Below are 14,502 nucleotides of genomic sequence, written 5' to 3' on the forward strand. Positions count from 1 at the left end.
AAAAATGCGAAAAAGCAAAATTCAAAAAGTTAAAAAAAAATGGGCTCCCATAGGCGCAAGTTGGAAACTCACGAGCCTTAACGAGCTAAAGGATTCGAACATTCGTACTTGCGTACGGGGTTGGGGTTGCAAATGAAAACATAATCGAGTCAAGTTCATCAAGCTTGGCTCATTTATTTAGCAAACTGGTTTGAATAAGTTCGTAATAAGCCAATCTTTGAGCTATGTATACAAACCGGTTTGGTTCATTTTCCTTTTTTGGTACCGTGAAAATAACGTCTGGTTTGAGAGAAAATAGAGAGGAAGATACCAAACCAAAAATTTAATTCCTCAAAGTTTTCCACTGAGTTCCAAACGGCCGTTATTGTCCTTGTAACTGCTCACAATGGAATGTTTGAGAAATCTCAGATATTTTAATCACGACAATGGCATGCCTCTCTCTCTCTCTCTCTCTCTCTCTCTCTCTCTCTCTCTCTCTCTCTCTCTCTCTCTCTCTCTCACACACACACACACACACACACACACACATATGAATAGTCATTAGCATCAACCCACTCATCCATGCACTCCCAAATAATCCCTGCATTTCCACTCTCTCTCTCTCTCTCTCTCTCTCTCTCTCTCTCTGTGAGCGGCGACTGAGGAGGGCCAAACAGAACGAAAATGTACAAGACGAAACTGCAGGAGGTGTGCCAAGGGAACAAATGGGGGTTGCCAAAGTACTCTTGCATCAAAGACGGATCAGACCACGCCCCGCATTTCAGAGCATCCGTCTCCGTCAATGGCGTCTCCTTCGACTCCCCCTCCGTCTCTAAATCCTCCAAACACGCTCTCAACGAAGCCGCCATGCTCGCCTTCCTCCACTTCGCTTCTCCTGGTTCGTACCTCTGTCTCTGTATTTGATGGTCTCGGTGGTTCTAAGTATTTTCGGAGTAGTTATATTTTTGACGTTTCGATGAAAATGTTGGTGGTTCTTGTTTGATTTATTAGGTACAGAATGTATATACTTATAAGTATATATTGCTACTCGCGAAGACCGAAGAAGAGACGATATTGTGTATACGTGTGTAGCCACCGTTTAGTTTTATACATGCAACCTAAAAAATATTGATAACTTGAAGTTTAGGGATTTTTACCCCACATATAGAATTTTTTTTTAAAAATAACTCAAAGGACTTGCAGGGGCTAATCCCCCATAATTTTTCCTAATTAACCTAGAAATTAGTATTATACCTGAGAATATTTGGAGTAGTGCAAGGTCCAGGCCCCCCTTGCTCCCCCGGGACGACCCCTAATGGGACCAATTCTACCACCCACCTGCGGGGTCCCAATTAAAGTGCAAAGCTCTGTATGGACCGGCCACTTGCTTAAACAGTTAAATGGCATTTGTGTACATCTATATGTCCTAATTTTATGTTCGTATTTGCTGCTTACGGGATTGAATCAAGAAATTAAACTATGACTAACCCGAATAATATGTCGTCGGCCATAAAAAAAAAAAACCTGCCGAACAACTTATTAGTCCTTTTGTCGTTTTATTTGACCGTGAGCATGTCCTGTTCCCATACTTAGATTGATTATTTGCAGACAGCTGCTGAAAAAAGGCCTACACCAAGGAATTAGATATGTTGCTATTGAAGATGAGTGGATATACAAATGGGTGGAACATGGGAGTATATGTTGTCGTCTCTAGCAAGAATAAGTTAGAAACCTCATATGTTGTGAATAATGCCAATTGAAGCATTATATCTAAGGTTTTTCCTACATGGATATACTTATAATTTCTATTTATCACAAGCATCATAATTTGCTATACCCAACAACTTGTATCCGATTTCACATTTCCTTCCTGCTTGCCTCAACAGGATTGCCTGATAGGATACTAGTATTCCATTATGTTTTCACACTTGTTCCATTGACTGCTTTTGCAAATCACGAACAAATTATGTCCTCATGACAATTCTTTGTTCTAGACGGAATTGCCTTTTGTTTTCATGAAAAAGCCGACAGGGTAAACTGCCCTGTAAAGAGAATTTCTTAATCACAACTTTTATTTGATGTGAATCATGCGATAAGTGTTGTTTATAAACCTGTAAGTCATGACAGTGAAAGAGGTCATATGCTTAGACTGCTTGAGCAAATGTTGAGACCATTCTGCATCGAAATTTAAGGAGTCTGATGATAATCTAGTTTTCAAATAGTTGTTGGATGAGAACTCTGCCCGCCCTGATTATTTTGCAAATTCCACTCTGTAGTTTATGCATCTCAATTGTATCCGCTTCACTTAATTGTAGATATCCAACCCGTTGCTGAAGGGGCAGAGACTGAAGAAACACATATCAACTCAATAATCCCTTCAAATGAGTCAGATGTGAAAGTAGGTAAGAAATTCAATCAGTGACATGCTTATGCATACATGTGGCTATATTTACTTGCTTTTCTCAAACAAAATTGCATCTTACACTGGCCTGATGATTATAGGTAAACAACATAAGTACAAGATGCAGCTGCAGAATTATGCTCAAAGCAAAACTCTTGATCCACCTTTGTACTCTAGTAAAAGTGAAGGCCCACCTCATGCTCTTCAATTCCAGGCAACAGTTACCATTGACGGCCATTCCTTTGACAGTCCGGGGCACTTTAGGACTTTAAAGGAAGCAGAACATGTTGCCGCAAAGGTTGCTTTGATGTCGTTGTCCTTGGATTCCTTTCAAGAGGCAAGTTTTAAGATGCATCTCTTTATTGTACTCATTACAAATTTTCTGCCTTTTTTCTTTGTTTATTGTTTAAATGTGTGTATAGATGTGATTTACTTCTAGTCTGACTATGGCTTGTTTCCTATTTGTGCAGATTGACGCTCGATTATACAAGAATCTCTTGCAAGAGTTGGCTCAGAGTGAAGGTTTTACCTTGCCAGAATATAAAACTGAAAAATGCGGTCCACCCCATAGGCTGACCTTCTTCTCCACTGTGGAAGTAGAAGGAGAAATTTTCCGGGGGAAAGGGGGGAAATCCCATAAACTGGCAGAGCAAAATGCTGCAAAGGTTGCTTACGCGACTTTTGTGGAGCGTAAGCCCCTCAACCTTGTAAATATCTATGCCGCTGGTTTTGAATGTTTGACATGCAGAATCTTCATCGTGCTAAATGTTCATACTTCAGAACTTGGAAGAGCTGTATGTCTTCTTTCAATTGACTTTCTATTTTGTTTAGTGTTAGAGTATTGTCAGGCTTATGTTAGTCCCACATTGGCTAATTATCTCATTGTAATGAGTATCTCATAATATAAATAAAGTCTTTGTGTGTTAGGGTAACTTAACAACCCTAAACACTTTTCTCATTTCTCTCTCTTTCTAACAACATGGTATCAGAGCTGTGATCCAGGTGCCGGCGACCCACGCCGGCCGTCGCCCAGTCTCCGGCGACACTCCGGCGACATTCCGGCGACTCTCTTCTGTACCAGATCCGCTTCTTTCTCTATCATATCTACCCCTTTCTCTGCCGACTCTCTTTTGTACCAGCCTCAAACCCGTCGCCACCCACAGCCCAGCCACCGGCGACCCTCGCCGGCAGTCACCCAGTCTCCGGCGACCCTCGCCTGACTCCGGCGAGTCTCCTAGTTGCAGATTCATGTGATTTCAGCCTCCTGTGATCGTCGTTTCTCTATCTTCTACTCAATATTGATGTAAGTCAGACATTTTGAAGTTGTTTTGTTCAGTTTATTTGGGTTGGACGGTGTTCGATTTATCCTGTTTAGTTATTGGTGGATCTACGTCATCTATGGAGTTCGTATCCGTGACTGTAATGTCTAACGCACGTCCAATCTGTTGGGTATTTATGGCTGTGGTCAGTTCTAGTTGTTCTTGCTTTTGTTGATGTTCGCTTATTGGTAGTTATTGCTCCTGTTAGTTGATCTTGTTGGTTCTTATTGATTGGTGCCTCTCCGTTGACCGGTAAAATGTCTGAGCAGAAGAAGGATTCTGATTCTGGTACTGTATCTAGCACTAGTTCTACTCTTGTTGGTAGCTTATCTGGTGGTTCTTGGTCTCGCGACAGGCGCCCTATTACCTCCACCCCATTAAATGGGGGCAATTATGTTCTTTGGGCTAAAGCCGTTGAAGTGTATTATATGGGTCAATTCGAGGACTCCTATTTGATTGATGATGCTCCTGCTACTACTGATGAACCAACATATAGGGCATGGAAAGCTATTGATGCCCGTATTCGTTCCGAGTTATGGAATAGTATGATTGAACAAGTTGCTAGTACTCTAATGTTCTGTGATACTGCTAAAGAGGTGTGGACCCAGGCAAAAGAATTGTATTCAGGTGTCGACAATCTCCGTCGCACATATGACCTTCATCGGTCTTTCTTTGCTATAACTCAGGGTGATGATTCTTTTGAAGATTATTATGCTAAGTTTCGGCGCATTTGTAATGAATTGGATATTTGTGAGCCACTTTCTACTGATATTCAGGTTATGCGGCGCCAGCGTGACCGTATGAGGGTCACTCGGTTTCTCTCCGGTGCATCATCGAACTTTGGTCCTGTGGGTAATCAGATTTTAGGGACTCGTGACTTACCTCCTCTCAGTGAGGTTTTCAGTCGTCTCCGTCAGTCATCATCTATTTCTGCCCCGACTCCTGACCATTCTGCTTTAACTTCCGCTGTTTCTGATAGCTCTGTGTTCTCAGTCAGCCGTGGTCGTGCTCGCGGCAGTGATTCTAGGTTTAGAGGTCGTGGCCGCGATTTTGGAATACATGGTCGTGGTTCTGTTGGCCGTACAGATACTGTTATCGGTGGTCGAGGTGATCGTACATTTAGTCGAGGTGGCCGCACGACAGGGGGAGGCCGTGGTCGCGGCCGTGGTGCTCGGTTGTGTACTTACTGTGGGGGGACCAATCATTGGGTGGACACATGTTATGAGTTGTATGGTTTTCCTCAGGCTCATCAGGCCACTGTCTCTGAGGATATTGGACAGTTTGCTCAATCTTCTACCGATAGTTTGGTTATTTCAGCTGATGAGTACCAGCGCTTATTGTCATTTCAGAATACGACAGGATCTTCCGCTGCTACGCTTGCTCAGACCGGTCCATCTATTGCTTGTGTTGCCTCCTCTTCTTCCTCTCCTTGGGTTATTGACTCGGGAGCTACGGATCATATGACTGGTACACCTGTTTTCCTTTGTGATCCACAGCCAGTTGGTAGATCATCTCATGTTACCTTAGCTGATGGATCTACCACTGCTGTTACTGGTTTGGGTTCAGTTCCTGTCTCTTCCTCTCTTACATTGACATCTGTATTACATGTTCCTCGTTTCCCATTTAATCTTATGTCTGTAAGCCGTCTTACAAAATCTTTAAATTGTTCCGTTACATTTCTTCCTCATGGTTGTGTTTTTCAGGATCTCACGACGGGGAGGAAGATTGGTGGGGGCATTGAGCGAGGTGGCCTCTATTACTTGACAGTGTCTCAACCTGTTGCCCTTCAGACATCAGAGTCTCCATATCAACAGCACTGTCGTCTTGGTCATCCCTCTCTTAAGAGTTTGCAGCGACTTGTGCCCTCGTGTCGTTCCATTAATAAGTTGGTTTGTGAAGTTTGTGAGTTTAGTAAACATCATCGAGTCAGTTTTTATCCTAGGGTTGAGCGTCGTGCATTGCGTCCTTTTCAATTAGTTCATTCAGACATTTGGGGGCCTATTCATGTGCCTAGTATTTCTGGTTTTCAGTATTATGTTATTTTTGTGGATGATTTTTCTCGTATCACTTATCTTTATCTAATGAAAGAGAGATTTGAATTGAAATCTGTTTTTAAATCCTTTTACATGCAGATTAAGAATCAGTTTGATACGTGCATTAAGACATTTCGTTCAGATAATGCCCGTGAATATTTTCATAGTACCCTTTCTCAATTTTTTGATGATCATGGCATTATTCACCAATCATCTTGCTCTCGGACTCCACAACAAAATGGAGTAGCTGAGCGCAAGATTCGGCACTTGTCTGAAGTTATGCGTGCCTTATTATTTCAAATGCAGGTTCCTAAGTCATATTGGAGCGACGCTGCCCTCACTGCCTGTTACTTAGTCAATCGCATGCCCTCTACGGTCCTAGGTGGTCAGGTTCCCCATACGGTCTTATTTCCTGATCGGCCTCTCCATTCCTTACCTCCTCGAGTTTTTGGGTGCACCTGTTATGTCCATGCTCTTGACCCTGATAGGAGTAAACTTGACCCTCGGTCTTTTCGGTGTATTTTTCTGGGATACTCACACACTCAAAAAGGGTATCGATGTTACTCTCCTACTTTACGTCGTCACTTTGTCTGTGCTGATGTCACGTTTAATGAGTCTTTGCCATATTACTCAGCTCCTATTACTACCAATGACCTCCTTACCCTAGAGTCTGTGTTACCTATGGCTATTCCAATTGGCACTATACCAAATCGTTTGCAGGTTTATGTTCGGCGTTCCCCTGCACCAACACCACCCCAGCCTCCAGCACCAACCCAGCCTCCATATACAGAACACTCCTCGCCTGCCGAACCGTCTTCGCCAGCACCTCCGTCTTCTCCCCCGTCGCCAGATCCGCCTGCTCCTCGCTATCCGACTCGTGAGAATCGCCACCCGCCTGTAAAATATGGTTTTTCTAATTGTTCTCGCACTTCTCATCCTCTTTCTCAAGTTATCTCCTATGATCATCTATCTCCATCTCTTCGTGCTTTCACTACTACTGTCTCCTCTGTTTTTGTTCCTAACACTGTTCAGGAGGCATTATCACGGTCTGAGTGGCGGCAAGCTATGGAAGATGAAATGTCTGCTCTTCATAATAATGGCACGTGGGAGTTGGTTACTCTTCCTGCTGGTCAAACTACTATCGGTTGTCGTTGGGTCTATACTGTCAAGTACCTTCCTGATGGCACTGTTGAGCGCCACAAAGCCCGTTTGGTTGCCAAAGGGTACACCCAGACTTATGGTGTTGATTATTCAGAAACGTTCTCTCCCGTTGCCAAGCTTGGTTCTGTGCGCATTCTTATTTCTCTTGCTGCTAATCTTGGTTGGCCGTTGTTCCAACTCGACGTCAAAAATGCCTTTCTCCATGGCGATCTCCAGGAGGAAGTCTACATGGCGCAACCACCTGGGTTTGTTGCTCATGGGGAGAATCATAAGGTATGTCGTCTTCGCAAAGCACTCTATGGACTTAAGCAATCTCCTAGAGCGTGGTTCAGCAAGTTTAGTGATGCAGTTATGAAGTTTGGCATGTGTCGAAGTCAATCAGACCACTCTGTATTCTCCCTTATGTCGGCTCGAGGGAAAGTATTGCTCATTGTCTATGTAGATGACATTATTATTACTGGAGATGATCAAAAAGGGATTGATGAGCTAAAACAGTTCTTACATAGTCAGTTCCACACTAAAGACTTGGGTAAGCTGAGATATTTTTTAGGCATTGAGGTAGCGAGGTCCAAGGATGGGATCAGTCTATCCCAGAGGAAATATGTGTTGGATATTCTAGAGGAGACAGGTTTATTGGGAGCTAGATCTGTTGAGACTCCAATGGATCCTAATGTGAAACTCTGCATTGATCAGGGGGAGGTATTTCCTCGTCCAGACCAGTATCGTCGATTGGTTGGTAAGTTGAATTATCTTACCAATACACGTCCTGATATCTCATTTGCTGTTAGTACCGTGAGTCAGTTTATGTCTGCTCCTCGTCTTCCACATTGGGAAGCTTGTATTCGCATTGTTAAGTACCTTAAGGCTCATCCTGGACGCGGTTTGTTTTACCGTTCTAATGGTCATTTTCGTGTTGAGGCATTTACGGATGCAGATTGGGCAGGGTCACCTTCTGACAGGCGTTCAACAACTGGTTATTGTACTTTCGTTGGTGGCAACCTAGTTACTTGGAAGAGTAAGAAGCAAACTGTTGTTGCAAGGTCTAGTGCAGAGGCTGAGTACCGTGCTATGGCTCATACCACATGTGAGATTGTTTGGCTGAGATCCTTTCTTGAGGAGCTGGGATTTCAGATGCAATTACCCATTCCATTGTATTGTGATAATCAGGCAGCAATTCACATTGCATCCAATCCGGTATTTCATGAGAGGACTAAGCATATTGAAGTTGATTGTCATTTGGTGCGCGAGAAGTTAGTTGGTGGTGTGATAGCTACTCCCTTTGTGTCTACAGGTGCTCAGTTAGCTGACGTGTTTACTAAGTCATTGTTCAAGCCCCGGTTAGAGTTGTTATGTAACAAGCTGGGACTTTGTGATATTTACTCTCCAGCTTGAAGGGGAGTGTTAGAGTATTGTCAGGCTTATGTTAGTCCCACATTGGCTAATTATCTCATTGTAATGAGTATCTCATAATATAAATAAAGTCTTTGTGTGTTAGGGTAACTTAACAACCCTAAACACTTTTCTCATTTCTCTCTCTTTCTAACAACATTTAGCACAGGTCATAGTCTGACTATCCTATAGATTGATGATCATAGTTATGACAATGGAAAAAATGTGACGCTAATCTTACTGATTTATATGGTAATTTGTGAGAAGATAGCTCTTTGTGCTTTTGTTGCTTCCCTTATGACAAGATAAGGTTAATGAACAGACCTAGAGTACGTCCCCTGCAATGAAACTGCACTGCTTATCAGTTGTTACTTTTAAGCAAATTTTTATACGTTTCTAGTGAAAGTAATTAACCTAACTGTTTGACTTGAAATCTCTGTCCAGTGTTAGGTTATTGGACAACGGTAGGCAGAAGCACATATTCTACGAGTCTGAACACTTGAGATCTGGATTAGGATTATGAAACTGGGTGTTCAAAGATCTTCAACGAAGATCTCCAACTCTAGGATCCAGAATATAAAGAAAAAGTAGTATCCCCCACACGTTTAGTTTTTGGTTCCTCTTGGGCTCCTGTTTGAGTTACCGTAAACGTCATTTTTGGCTTCCATGTTGTAAGGTGTGTCTATCGCTGTTACGGATTCATTCCTAAAATTGGTTGACAGCAATCACTTCATGCGTACTTGTTAAGCCTGGATGTAGAAGCAGCTAGATTTATGGATAATAATCTAAGTTGCAACAGCATCTCTGTATGTGTAGGCTTGAACGCGGAACCAATTTATGGAACAGGCCATGGTCTATTGCATTGAATTCATTATTTAGCTTCTTCTTGGGAAAGCACAACAATGCTTTTACAAGTTCAAATTTACTTCTTTGGTTAAGGTAAATCAACCAGGTGTTGTGATCCTACTTCAGGAGGTTCCGATGAAGAAGAAATGCTCAAATGCTCACCTAGCCCAGACCCTTCCAAAGAGTTTGTGAAACAGGCTGAAGAAACTAATGGTAACATCTTTTTTCCGATTCCAAATGACCCTTTTGTATCTTACATCTTAAGGTACTGTCTAGCTTTATATGTCGAAATCTCCCTTAAAATAGAAATTGGCAAATTTTCCCCATGTGTTCTATGTCTACTCATTCATCTTTCTGACAGACGAAGAAGTGGTATCCACTGAAAATGTGCTTGCAAGTACTATGGAATCTCCAATATTACCGAAGATGGAAGAAACTATTGGAAGTGGGAAATCACCTTCTTCATTTGAATCACCGCCTAAATCATCGACTCTGGCAATAACTGATTCAAAGAGAGAGAAGAATGTGGAGGTGAAGAGTTACTTGCTCGGCAACAAGGTCAGAGTTTATACATGCATTCCCGAAATTACATTCCCCAAGGGCATTGTGCTGCTTCCCATTGACGACTGCAAGTGGGTTGCCGTGAGCTTGGAGTTCCCTAATGAAAAGGGTAAATGATTCATCGACTGCTTCGATCATGGCCTATAAAGGTGAAAATGGAATGACTTCTATTTTTAACTTGATGACACATCTGTTTTCTGAGAATCACTTGAGACATATATAACACATCAAGACTTATCCTGCTGGAGTTGTGTTCAACAAACTTCTGCTTGGGATTTCTAAGTTCTAACTGGAATATATGCCCTTTGCTGGCTTCTTATTTGTCTAATGTACTAACCAAGATTTCTTTGGGTATGACGAAGCGCATCTAACTGCCATATTGCTTTTGCATAAGGATTATAAAGATGTTCTAATGTTCACCAGACTCTGGAGTCTTGAAAGGTCAAGGGTGCTTTCGGCAGCACCCCTGGCCTATAACATTATGTATCGATGGGGACAGTTTAGTTGTCCTTTAATAGGATGTGTAGGGTTTGGCATCATTCATTCAAATCCCATTTAGTCATTACACTATCGGTCCCAATTACATACAGTTTCATTAGTCTTCATTTTTTTGTTTATGTATTGGCCATAGGTAGCATCGGTGGGATACCGAGTTGGAGTACCACAAGGGTGTCGATGCTGCTCAAACCCAAAACCTCCCAGGCACCCAAGTGCCGGTACAATACCATTCCCCAATTCATACAGTATCGTTAATTATATACACCTATTTTATTTGTGTTATTTTTGGGTTATCCACATAAACCTCACTTGCATACAGTTGCTGCAATTGAAACTCCTTTTTATTCACTTCACATTAGCTGACAAACCCATGCCATAGATATACCAAATACTCCACAACACTATGTCCAAACCAGACATCAAGACTCATTTTCCGTACTCCATGGCAAAGCCTTCATCCAATTTCTAGCATAAATCCCAATCACAAGGACCAGCAAAATACCCACAACCAAGTTGATGATCAACTTCCCCATTGGCCTACTCCCCATCGCCACCAGGGGTGGCGCCCTACCACCAGCACGACCACGACTCTCTTGTCCCTCGCTTGTTTCCCTCATCTTCCCTTTCCCGTCTTCATCAACCCTATTTCTCTTCCCCTCCTCCTCCTCACCTTTCTCCCTCTCCAAATCTCCTTTACCTACACTTCCATCATCCACTGACTCGCTTTTCTTCCCTTCTTTCTGCTTAGACGGATCAACCGTTGATTTCGTCTCTTGATCATTAGTCTGTTGAGGCTGCGGGTGATCATTTACCGGCTTCTGGTCAGGCTTTTGAGGCCTCGGCTGATCATCTGCGGGCTTTTCATTAGCCTTTTGGACTTCACTAGCTGGCTTTTGAGGCCGCGGCTGGTAATTTGCGGACTTCTGGTCAGGCTTAGGGGCTTCAATAACTGCCTTCTGAGTTTCACTTTTTTCTCCTTTCACCGCGGGATAGAGGACTAATTTCGGCTGCCTAGCATACAGGATGCCGTTGTCGAACTTTGCACTGATTCTACTGGTGTCACAGTTCGTTGAAATCGGATACTCCCGTTGCAGACGGAGCCATCTGTTATTGGCGAGCGGGCGTTCTCCCATGATCCTCAGGGTTTGCGCCGTGGTCAGTTGAAGCCTCAGTTGCTCCTTTGTGAAACCTGTACAAACACCTAATTGCATTAGTTGACATGGTCTGCATAATCTCCCTGAGATTTCTTTTTTCTGCTCCTTCTTGGTTGGTTATCACGATTCTCTCTTTTTTTAGTAACAGTACTTTCAAAATTCATATCCAAATTCTAATGGTTTGTTTATGAATCCAATTTCTCAATTCGATAAGTTAATCCTGCATTCCAATAAGTTTAGTTTGTAGTTGTAAACTAGATTCAAACATGTACTAACCGTGAATAAAGTTATTCACGGCTTCGCGTAATTTCAGCCGTCCAAAAGTGTTTTTGGACAATTCAGATTGAAAACAATCCATTAACGGTAATAGATAATCTTTTAATGTTAATAGATTGTTTTCAATGCTGATCGTCCAAAAATACTTTTGAACAGCCGAGATTGAACGCCGTAAACCTTATTCACGGCTCCACCGTGAATAAGATTTTCTCCTACTAACAAAAATCCTGCATTCCATATTTGTAAGTTATATTGGGAAGTCATCTCATGTGGCATCTTAAATGTCGAATAAGTCAATCACATGGGTATGCAGATTTATCAGATAGCGTCACATCAGATAACTAATGTTTCTCATGATATCGCTCCTACACCACAACTATTTGTCTGGATTAAAATGTCAAATTCAATGTCTAAAAGTCGTTAGGCGATAAAATTAGAGCGGAAAAGGGTCACCTAGCGCCTAGACGCCGACTAGTCCGCCACTTAAACGTCAAGGCGTGGGACTAATGGGCTGCGTAATCTAGGCGTTGGACCACCACCTAGCGGCGAGGAGTAGTCAAGCGACAATTAATCAAGCGCTTAGTAAAATTAACATCAAATATTATCCCACAAAACGTTAAAACATGGTGGGAGATGTGTGTTATTAATCTCTTTACTGCTACTCCCATAACAGTACTACTCCCATCAAACTATATATTTTTCCGCTATTAATCTAGTCAGGACAACAGAACTTTAAAAAAAAAAGTAAAGAAACAAGAGAAAAACTTATTTACGGAGGGTTTCGTAAATAGGTTTTACGGAGGCGAATCCGGACCGTCCAAAAGTGTTTTTGACGGTCCGGATTTTAAACAAATTTTTCCGGAAAAAGTTTGTTTAAAATCCGGACATCTTGGACGATCTAGATTCATCCCGCTGTGAACAGTCTCTCTCAAGAAACAAACCGGGCAAAACGACGTGCAGCGTGTCGCAGTCTACTTCCGTTACTAACTGCGTATCCGGATCAAAATCGATGTACTCCCGACCTGGTGCAGCAGATTTACGCTTTTGATCCATCTTCAGAAATTAACCTTCCTTAATTTCTAGGGTTGGTTTTTCTTAGCTAGGATGATGATAATCTGACAGACAGCTGAGACGGAGAGAGAGAGGGGGGGCCTTTATATGCATTTTTCCTAAGGGCTTCTTAATTTGCACTCTTTCAAATTTCTTCCATATCAGATATACCTTTTCTTTTCGTTCATGCTTTGGTTTTGGACCTTTTTTAAGTTGTTTATGGGATTCAAATTTCAGACATTCTCTCTCTCTCTCTCTCTCTCTCTCTCTCTCTCTCTCTCTCTCTCTCTCTCTCTCTCTCTCTCTCCTTCAAGGGGTTTACTTGGAATTATGCCTTTGAGTTAATTAGGCATGCACGTAGACTAGGTCACTTCATGCATAGGTAAGGTGAGACATTCTTTGTTTCCACTGTACTTTTTCTTACATTTGGCGGCAGATTTCCCATTTTACATCTAATAGTATTCTTTTTGGGCAGATTTTATTTTAGGTACAAATACTCGTAGAGTGCTGAAAACATAAGAATTATAATGCACATATTTCGTAGATATTAATACACATTTTTTTAAAACAAAAATTTAAGAAGTTATTTTACAAAAGGCAATGCACTTTTTTTGCACATTATTCCTCGTCATAAGGCCATCAATTAGTATTTCTCCCATTTCTTTTCTTTTTTTCTTTTTTTGGTAATGTAGGATGTCTCAAGCCAGGTTAAGCGCACCTGGGAGTAATCCATACAGCCCCTCCAATAGCTGTTTCACACGTTTATGCATGAGAGAGAGATGACCTATTGAATTGTTGGCAAGAAGAATCAAACCTGAAATTTTTGGAGGAAGCAAATTCCTAAGTTCCAAGCCAAGACCACCAGGCCTAACAGTCCACAAAATGGACTTATGCTTCATACATTAGCACATATATAGAAATCGTTATTACTTTGGAATCCAGGCTCCGTTTATTTCGATGTAAAATATTTTTTTTGAAAAAAAAATTCAAACTTTTACTTTTTGGTGTTTGGTTGGCACTTGAAAATATTTTCAAAAATTAACAAAATAGTGTAGAGAGAGGGAGGCTTAAACGGTGGAGAGATGAGAAATTGAGAATATTGGAATTGAACGTGGGTCAGGACTGACGATTGAGAAAACTGAGCATTGAGAATTGCAGTAGAGGGCAGTGGGCTCATTTCGGAAAATAACGTACGGAAGATGTAAGAGGAAGTCATTTTCATCCAATTAATGAAAAATGTTTTACATGTAAAATATTTTTCTTACTCCCTCCGTCCCTTTTTAAGTGTCCTACTTCGTAACTCCAACTTATTAAAAAGACATCATCATTACACCTTTCACATCAACTTTTTCCTTCACTTTCCCTACTTACCCATCATCATTACACTTTTACTCACTAACTTTTCAAAATAAAATCTACTTTTAGGGACAAAATAGACAATACACCAACTTTTACTCCCCTAACTTTACAAAATGGACACTTATTAAGGGACAGCCCAAAATGAAATACTGGACACAAAAAAAGGAACGGAGGGAGTATTTTTTACACAACCAAACACTGAAAAATAAGTAAAATATTTTACGCTCAAACAAACAGAGTCCTAGCTAGAGTTCGTAATGGTTTCTTTCTCATTATGAAACTTTGTTTTCTGTTGTAGTATCCCTTTTTTCTTCTAGAGTATATTTTTATCTCTTTACCTGCATATATGTCCTACTAATATTGGACTTCAAAAACTGGACAACTAGTACCAGATGAGACTTAACAGAAGTTGATCGTATCAACTTCTGTTAAATAGCATAAAGATTCACGAAAATATTTGAAGAAAAGCTCTCTAA

At 41.5% G+C, this 14,502-nt stretch overlaps 2 protein-coding genes across 3 annotated transcripts; one reads left to right on the top strand and one right to left on the bottom strand.

The window, feature by feature from the left end:
• The first annotated feature begins 556 nt into the window (after positions 1–556).
• Positions 557–10,025, top strand: LOC131306734 (double-stranded RNA-binding protein 1-like). Its single transcript, XM_058333184.1, has 6 exons — positions 557–877; positions 2,295–2,381; positions 2,482–2,717; positions 2,851–3,070; positions 9,222–9,341; positions 9,490–10,025. Exons 1-6 carry the CDS (start codon positions 664–666, stop codon positions 9,804–9,806), a joined length of 1,194 nt encoding a protein of 397 aa, XP_058189167.1. The 5' UTR covers positions 557–663; the 3' UTR covers positions 9,807–10,025.
• A 481-nt stretch (positions 10,026–10,506) lies between these two features.
• LOC131306803 (inactive protein RESTRICTED TEV MOVEMENT 2-like) lies at positions 10,507–12,744 on the bottom strand. 2 transcript variants are annotated; one of them, XM_058333288.1, is made up of 3 exons: positions 12,559–12,737; positions 10,858–11,376; positions 10,507–10,809 (listed from the first exon to the last, which is right to left on the bottom strand). In XM_058333288.1, the coding sequence occupies exons 1-3, from the start codon at positions 12,668–12,670 to the stop codon at positions 10,607–10,609; spliced, it is 834 nt and encodes a 277-aa protein (XP_058189271.1). In that variant the 5' UTR covers positions 12,671–12,737; the 3' UTR covers positions 10,507–10,606. The 2 variants fall into 2 exon arrangements, with proteins under 2 accessions (XP_058189271.1, XP_058189232.1); XM_058333249.1 differs by having other exon boundaries at positions 10,507–11,376; positions 12,559–12,744.
• Between the last annotated feature and the right edge of the window lie 1,758 nt (positions 12,745–14,502).

This window comes from Rhododendron vialii, chromosome 1a, assembly GCF_030253575.1.
Source record: "Rhododendron vialii isolate Sample 1 chromosome 1a, ASM3025357v1".
Lineage (NCBI taxonomy): Eukaryota > Viridiplantae > Streptophyta > Magnoliopsida > Ericales > Ericaceae > Rhododendron > Rhododendron vialii.

Excerpts from the sequence above, each read along its gene's own strand:
- LOC131306803 (XM_058333249.1), bottom strand. The coding sequence starts at position 12,670 with ATGGATCAAAAGCGTAAATCTGCTGCACCAGGTCGGGAGTACATCGAT. Across the intron at positions 11,377-12,558 it reads GCTGCACGTCGTTTTGCCCG|GTTTCACAAAGGAGCAACTG; the intron begins GTTTGTTTCTTG and ends GTGTTTGTACAG.
- LOC131306734 (XM_058333184.1), top strand. The coding sequence starts at position 664 with ATGTACAAGACGAAACTGCAGGAGGTGTGCCAAGGGAACAAATGGGGG. Across the intron at positions 878-2,294 it reads CCTCCACTTCGCTTCTCCTG|ATATCCAACCCGTTGCTGAA; the intron begins GTTCGTACCTCT and ends ACTTAATTGTAG. Across the intron at positions 9,342-9,489 it reads ACAGGCTGAAGAAACTAATG|ACGAAGAAGTGGTATCCACT; the intron begins GTAACATCTTTT and ends TCTTTCTGACAG.